The 8786-nt window shown below is 33.6% G+C and overlaps 1 protein-coding gene across 1 annotated transcript; it reads left to right on the plus strand.

The window, feature by feature from the left end:
• The first annotated feature begins 3012 nt into the window (after window positions 1–3012).
• LOC109216954 lies at window positions 3013–4821 on the plus strand. The gene is made up of 3 exons (XM_019381179.1): window positions 3013–4093; window positions 4243–4320; window positions 4434–4821. The coding sequence occupies exons 1-2, from the start codon at window positions 3362–3364 to the stop codon at window positions 4309–4311; spliced, it is 801 nt and encodes a 266-aa protein (XP_019236724.1). The 5' UTR covers window positions 3013–3361; the 3' UTR covers window positions 4312–4320; window positions 4434–4821.
• Window positions 4822–8786: the final 3965 nt, after the last annotated feature.

Consider the following 8786-nt stretch of genomic DNA (forward strand, 5'->3'; position numbering starts at 1 on the left):
GGATTGTGTCGTTTTGTCGTCGTTTCATGGTATCATGCACTAGTAATATGATAATAAACTTGCAATATTATGAAGAAATATTATGATACGGTATATAGAAAAGGTAGGGTAAATGATAAAATAAAATTATTTAATAATAATGAAGGGTGAGATTGAGAGAAAAAGACAAGGTAACGATGCAACCACACCAAATCGGTCGTTACATAAAGTGGCACATTTCATCGTTACGTAACGACGAATTTAACCATATCAAAATAAACATTGTATTTAAAGTAACAATACAATACAATACAATAGGTAACAACCATCCAAACAAGCTGTTACCCACGACCCCAACCCCTGCCACCATTCTTCTTCCTCCTAATCTCCACCCCCCAAGTAAATATCAATGGCATCATCGACTCCGATTCTTTCTTTCTTTGATGTTTCTGAAGCTTCCTGCACTGATATTGTCAACAATGTTTTCAAGCTTTTTAATAATTATTTTAAAAAAAATTTTAGTGGGCTAATTGGAGAAGAGAGAATTTGATTTGAGAAAAGAGCAAATAAACGAAGAAGAATAAATGTTTGGGATTTTAGGGATTCAACTTTATTCTCTTTCTGTTTGGTGAAATTTTGGATAAATTTATAAGTTTAGATTGTTTAGTAGTAGAATCCAAAATAAGGTATTTAATGGTTTCCGTAATTTGGGGATTTGAATGAGAAGAGGAAAAAGCAAAACTGGAAGAGAACGGTCTGTTGAAAATTGCTGAATCGATTTCTTTCACAGCTAAATCCCAATCAAATTCCTATAGGAAATAGCAGTGAGAGTAAGAAGGAGAAAGCAAAAGAAAAACACACATAGAGACAGAAATAGAGGGAGAGTGCTTACATCGCCGGCGATTGTGCGGAGAGTTGTGGATGGTGGTGGATTGGTGGAGGGAGAGAGAAGAAGGTGGCGGACCTGGACGATGGTGTGGGAAAGAAAGAAAAAATTAAAAAAATTTGATCTCTCACGCCCAGAAATATAGTGTAATACACACATTATGCCACATCACCAAATTGTGTCTATATGACACATTATAGCTATGGTTGGAGTGCTAAAATGGAATGGACTTCAAATTGTGTCTATATGACACATTATAGATATGGTTGGAGTGCTAAAATGGAATGGACTTAAGATGGAGTGTCTATATGAAAAGTGTGAATGACTTTAAGGGTCTGTCGATATAATTTACCGGGCATTTTTGGTCCTTTCTCCTTATTTATAATCCTAGTATATTGGACATAAAAATCAGCATTCAATTTGAATCTGAATAATATAAATAATTAAAACTTTAAAAAGTTTCACGGATTCTCAAACGCAACAAATTATTGTGTTGGACTTTTAGCTAATTTGATGCGTAAAATGATAAAAATCAAACTCAAAAACATCCCTCCTTCATGTAATACACTGAGGGATTGTTTGATTTCTAGACTATTTGTGAATTGGTACGAGTCAAATAATAGTCAGTACTATTATGTAATGTGCATATTGTATATGGAAAGTTAATATAGGGTTTGTTAAGAAGATTTACATACTTTAACCGTATTTTTGTTTTTAAATATTTTTATCTAGATGTTGTTGTGTACAAGTTTTACATTCTTTATTTCAGGGGCAGAGGGAGAGTATTACTTATGGGTTCGGACGAACTCAGTAGCTTTTGTTTAGATATGTATTTGTATTAAAAAATCTATCAAATATATATAGATATTTAATTGCGAACCCGGTAACTAACGAGCTATGGGTTCGATTACAAATTCAGAACCCATAAACTTTAAATCATGGCTCCTCATCTGCTTCATTCATAATCCACATAAAATAATTAGTATATAAATTACATTAAACTTATGCCTATATTAATAATACGAAATGAACTACCAAAAATCAAGCATTGCATCGGTTGCAAAAATTTGTCTTATAACAAAGAAATTTATATTATTTTAATGTTCGGAAAAGGCCTAAAAATGTCACTCAACTTTCAAAAATGGTCTATCCATGTCATCCGTTAAAAAAATGCTCATTTCATGCCACTGCCGTTACACATTTGGCCCATCCATGCCATTATTGACTAACGGCAGTGGCATGGATGGGCTAAATAAAAATTGAGTCGTTAGTCAATAATGGCATGGCTGAGTCAAATGTGTAATGGCAGTGGCATGAAATGAGCATTGTTTTAACGGATGGCATGGATAGACCATTTCTGAAAGTTAAGTGGCATTTTTAGGCCTTTTCCGTTTAATGTTTCAAAGTCAACTTTGTTTAGTTAAGCAGAATCTCCCAAGCAGGGCAGAGGTAGAAGTTCAGTTATGGGTTCGTTTTCACCTGATAGCTCTTATTCAAACAGTATACCGTGTGAAAAAAATTCACGAAGCAGAGGTAGAGGTCCATATATGGGTTCGATTAAATCCAACAACTCTTACTCAAACAGTATGTTATGTTAAAGATTTTATTAAATAAGTCCATATATTAAATGTAGTACCCATTTATAAATATTTGAAGTCGGCATTTTAAAAATCAAAACTCATAAAGTTAAAATTCTGACTCTTCGATTTTTAAGTACCTATTTTAATTTAATGAGGATAATCAGACCCAAGTTTAAGGGCCCGTTTGGCCATAATTGTTTTTTCAGTTTTTTTTAATTTTTTTTTACTTTTTTCCAAAATTAGTTTGGCCATAAAATTTTAATTTTCACTTGAAGATGAATTCGATATTTTTCAAAAATTAAAAAAACTTCAAAAAACTATTTTTCAAAATTTTTACTTCAGATCACTCACAAAAATTCAAAAATAACCCAAAATTTATTCATGTCCAAATATAACTCTAATTTTCAAATACTATTTTTACCTAAATTTTGTTTTCATTTTTTTTGAAATTTTATAATTCTTATGTCCAAACGCCCACTAAATCATCAAAAAGAAAAGCAATATTTTCAAAATTTAGAAGCAGGCCTAAAAAAGAATGTACAAATAAAAAGCGTTCAATCCACCGCGCATCTTAGCACCTACTCTGTACCCCGAACGTTAAAACCGCCCCTTCTCTCTCTCTCAATTTCTCTCTTTGGCTGCCTTATATATATAAACACTGCTTTCCCTACAATTTCACATAAACTAAAGCCAACACAAAAGCATAAAAGATTAACCAAGTATTTGAAACCCTCTTCATTTGTTCTTCTCATGTTTTCCTGAAAGAGTTTTTCCGGGAAATCAAAGTGAAAGAAATAGGAAAAAGAAAGAACTTTGTCTTTTGGTTTGAGAAATTTTTGTGTCTGTATTGCTACAGGGAGCAATTTGGGGTTGTGGGTTTGTATGCAAATTGGAATAGTTTAGAGACTTTTTATTCATGGCGATGGGACCAGAAAGATCGAAGCCGCCTCTACACAATTTCACCTTACCTTATGGGCTCAAGTGGGGGAACCAGAAGTTCTTAAGGTGCGCTAAGGTTGAATCCGACGGACAAATCTTCGCCGTTCATCGCAGGTCATATGGGTCTGAGTTGATCGGACGGCGCCGATCAAATGATCGGAAATTCAGGTCACCGGAAAAAGAGGATGCCGGTGAGGGAATCGGAGCTGTGAGAGAGAAACTCATGTTTGATCTCCAAACAGAAGCTGATAAGATAAAAGACGCAATTTTTAGAGAAGGTTTGGAGGAGCAACCGGAGAAGGAACTGTCTCCGGTGCCGGTGAAAACGGCAGCTGTATCATATGCCGGTGAATTGTCCAGGCCGTGGAACTTGAGGACTCGGCGTGCGGCTTGTAAGGAGCCTAATGGATTCGTTGCCGGTGCCGGCGCCGGCGGAAGTGGTGGATCGAAAGGAGGGTTGAAGATTGATGCTAATAGAACTAATGCTCCGTCACCGTTAAGGACGGAAAACAAATCCCCGACACTTCGAAGTGATTTTGCCGGTGGAACGGCTGCCGGAGCTTCTACCAGCGGTGAGAAGAGACAGAGAGTGAAGTTTTCGGTTCCTCTTCCTCGAGGAGAGATCGAGGAGGATTTCATGGCGATGGTGGGACATAGACCCCCTCGTAGACCCAAGAAACGAGCTAAATTTGTTCAAAAGAATTTGGATGTAAGTCAAAAAAATTCCTCTCTAAATTGAATCTTTTGATTTATGATAATCGGACTAAATAGATGGAACAGATATAAAAGATTGTAATTTGTGCATAGCAGTAGCTGTAATTGATAATCATTTTGATAGTGAATTTATCTATTTTGCAGACGTTATTTCCGGGGTTGTGGTTGACGGAAATTACACCTGACTTATACAAAGTTCCTGAAGATCAGTAGATTGAAAAGGTAAACTTTCATCATTCTACTTTATAAGCTATTAAGGTGTTTGATTTGAATATCATAATTTTTCTCAATGCGAGTTTGGAAGCTAATCGCGATTTTGATGTTTGTTTCTGCAGATGGGAAGTTGGAAGCATGTTTTTTTTTCTGACGAAGGATTACATTTGTGACTGATTGACCAGTGTAGTGGTTCATCTGAATTTGGAAATTTTGATGAAATCATTGAATTTCCTCAGGTAAGAGAAGGAGTATAGAAAGGAGAAAGTTTTGTTGCTCTGGTAGATGCTAATTCTGTTAAAATGATTCGATTTGTTCATAATTTTCTTTGTTTATGTTCATCAGAATAAGTTTAACATAGTAGGTAAGTTCTCAGATGAAAGACAATTGTTCACAATGTGAGCTGAATTTTTAATGTTTCAAGTGCAGTACTTACTACCTTGTTCCCGTTCTTCTGTAAATTCAATTGTTTGTATTCATATAGCAGTAGTTCTTCTTTCTTCTGTGTGATTATCCGAGTCAAAATATTTCCTATCCGCGCATGGTCTTCCTCTTCAATCTTAAGGAATTGTAGTAAAGTTCTATGAGAGATTTCAACCTTCTCCTGACTTGTTAAAGGGCAAGTAAATGTTGCTGCCATTGTTTGCCTAATTGGCTGCATTGTCATCAGAAATCTGCACTTTTTAGCTGAGTAGTTACTGTAACTAATGATGAATGTCCAGTTTGATCTGTCATTTCTTGCATTTGAGTTGATATCTCTTGAGTCACATGTTGTAAAATGTAATACTTTGATACTTTCCAGAGTGATGTACTGTTTGCTAGTATAAGAGTATCTTACTCAAAATATTTGCAAAGGTTTGGGAGCTGTGATTCTCTGTCCAGCTGATTTTGAGTTAGTTTCAAATTGTCATCAACCTTAGGAAGGAAATGCTTAACAGGAATGCTGGAAATTATGAAATATATGTTTTCCCATGATAGCACCAATGCAGTTTTTTTAAGGATTATTATGTTATGTTGATTAGGAAAAAAGTGTTGAAAAGGAAAGAAATCTACTTCAGATTTGAATGCATGATTTTTGTAAAGCCAATGAACTTGGAACTGGAAGCATCATTTCTTTAAAATGATTAGTATATTTGCTGGTTAAGAGGTCTCTGTAAAGTGTCTTTAGAGTATATTTTATCAAGAACTTAATTTATATATATTGGTTGTGTAAAGCTTTTTTAACAATATGGGGTCGTTCGGCAGGGTGTATAAGAATAGTGCGGAATAAGGTGTATTAGTAATGTATGGATTAGTCATGCATGAGTTAGTAACGCAAGCATTAGTTGTGCAGAATTGCAGATATTATTTCTTATCTACCGTTTGGTGTGGTGTATTAAAAATTATAATGCATTGCATAATTTTTAAGAAAAATAGTTGTTTACAAAAATGCCCTCCATATTCTCTAGATTTAAAGGACTTTAAGTACAATTTGTCTTTAACCATACTAATGCATGCACTAATAGCCTTGGTATTACTAATGTCATGGTTTTCTATGCATTATTTATACATAGGATAATACCAAGTATGATGTATTAGTTATACACATGTTGAAAAAATATACCAAATAAGGTATTAGTAATGCACGGAGCTAATACCCTATAAGTATATTTTTTTACCTATGATAGCGAAGTACTTACTTGATTTCATATGTTCAAATAAGGTTTATAATTATCTGTTGTTATAGGTCATTTTTAACCTGTTAGTGACTCAGGCTCAACTTTGAAAGCATTAGCGGATTTGGTTATTTGGTTTGGTATGGATGGCTAATTGAATCATTTACGTAGACCATTCATTATTGACAACATTATCCTACTTTCTTGTTTATGCAGTGGAAGCTGATAATCTATTGCAAGCACTTTACAATTAAATGGGTAAAGAACTACCAAAGTGAAATGAATCGTTATACGCATTGTCTTTTATACGACAAAGAAACTAATTACTAAATTAAATCAAACAAAACAGCAATAATTAAGTGCTGATTGAGTACAAACAAGAATAGTTGTTGAACTATCTTAAAATTTTTCAAAAAAAAAAACACATTTTTTATTTTTCAGAAACTTTTTTTCCTACTTAGCGCAAATAGGGAAATTTTTTCTGTACCTTAAATAGTTTTTCGTTTTTTGAAAAGTCTGAAAAAGAATAAATTCTGATGGCGTTTGATTGAAAAAAGAATATATTTTTTCCCAATTTTTCCGGCTTCCAAAACAAAATAAAGAAAAGCATGTTCCAATTAAAGAGCTAAAGATAATATTAGCATTTGGTGGGAGATGGGCATTCATATAAAGGAAATTGTTATAAAATAATAAAAGAAGAAGAAGAGTATTGTAGAGAAAAGTAGAGGGAGAGAAGTCTTATTGATTTTGTGATGAATTGCAATGGAATAGAACCCTCTATTTATAGGGAGAGGGTGACTTAGCCACCAAGTAATAAATCCTAGAATCTCTCTAAATATAGACATTCACCATAAATAAAATTCTATTTATAACACTCCCCCTGAATGTCTATTCAACAGATAATGTGCCTCGTTAAAACCTTAACTAAAATAAAACCCAATGGGAAAAAAAATCTAGAAAAGGAAAAAGAGTACACATATCTAATAATACGCCTTTTGGTTGCCTCGTTAAAAACCTTCCAAGGAAAACCCAGTGGGACAAAACCTTGTAAGGAAAAAAGAGTACAACGCGTATTAACTCCCCCTGATGAGAGCATCAATTCACATCCTTGAGCATTTGCATTCCAATCTTGTGCACCATCTTCAAAAGATCTTTGGTAGAGATTTGATGAACAAATCAGCCATATTAACTTGAATGGATATATTGCACCTTGAAATCATCATTCTTGATAGATATATAATGTCTTCATATAATGTCGTGGAATGGCTCTTCAATATCTCCATAGAGATTCTCGCTATCGTATTATCATGCTTATAATTATAGCAAGATACATATATGCACAAATTGCACTGAGGATGTGGTACTTCAAGATCAAGAATTGTATATGCTTCAAGCAACTTAAATCCTTCATGGATTGTCGAATAAGTTAAGTCATATAAGCCATATAATAGACTTCAGATGCATATCAAGTTTTCATGTCATGCTAGACATATAAGATATCGAAAACTGATTGCACATATCATTGACTTTATACTTTCAAGTGTTTGAACTACATGTTCAAAACTATATGTCTTTCATATGAAACCAATTCTATTCGAAATTGTTTCTCCAGACTTAAGATCCTCATATATATTTAGTGGTATCATAGATGTCATCGACGAACATTTTATATCGGTTTCAACATTTTTCATAAAGACATAACATAGAGATCTCTTCATTCATATATTCAGGTACCTGAATCTTTCATGAGATTTAATGAAGTGTTATGTCATGTGATCTTCTAGATCACTTGCCTCCTTTATTATGATCATTTTGATCATTTGCTCATCTTCTTTATTAAGAAGTTTATTTGAAACCGATTTGTCTATACGCTTCAAGCGTACTATAGACTTTGTCCTTCTAGGACTTAATATGAGCATTTGCAATGAGAATATAGTTACTTTCTTTGGGTCAGCAAATGCGTCTGGCATGCTTTGTAATATATTGCAGATGAATTATCCTTTATGAACTTCAAGTTCATATTATCTTATTCGAGGATCTAGCTGTATAAATGATAATTCATTCCATGTAACCTTTTCTCAACTGTTTATCATGTCTCCCCCTCATGTTAGAAAAACTAACTTGTTTCCTCAACTTTGAGAACCCATCTTTGTGTGTTATGGTGTTAATCAAAATATACACCGCACATCAATAATAATAAGATGGAATTATTTGGTTCTTGACCCTGAACCAATTGTGAGGGGAAAAAATAATATACTTTGGTATATAATGTATATCAAACTGATATAGAAAACTTTGTTCTCATAAGCAATAGTTTAGTTATTAAGTGGAGGCACTCAATAAATTATTTTGCTAAACCAACTGTGATGTAAACCAACTTATCAAGAAGAACTATCTTGAGTAAAAAATCTGGAAATTATGCTCTATATTAAATTATTAAGCAAGTTACCTCGCAAACACCAGGTTGCGGGTCAATAATAATTGCACATGCAACCATCTCATAGATGCATCTTATGTGGTATACATGGCAGGTGAATGAGCCCATATTCACCTTTGATATTTCCAGCATTCATGGGATTCAATCCCAAATTTAATTGGTCTATTAATTAATGAGAACAAACAATGTAAGAGAATTCGTAAAGAACTTTCTAGTTCTTTAATATTTACCCATGTGAATTCTCTTTTATTTTTGCACATCATACTTGAATTAACATGGCTAAACCAATTATGCCAACTGAATAAATTATCAATATTGATAAACTTCAGGTTTACACCATGATGTGTGCAATTATGAATAAACTCCAAGTTTATTATGATATG

This window comes from Nicotiana attenuata, unplaced genomic scaffold, assembly GCF_001879085.1.
Source record: "Nicotiana attenuata strain UT unplaced genomic scaffold, NIATTr2, whole genome shotgun sequence".
Lineage (NCBI taxonomy): Eukaryota > Viridiplantae > Streptophyta > Magnoliopsida > Solanales > Solanaceae > Nicotiana > Nicotiana attenuata.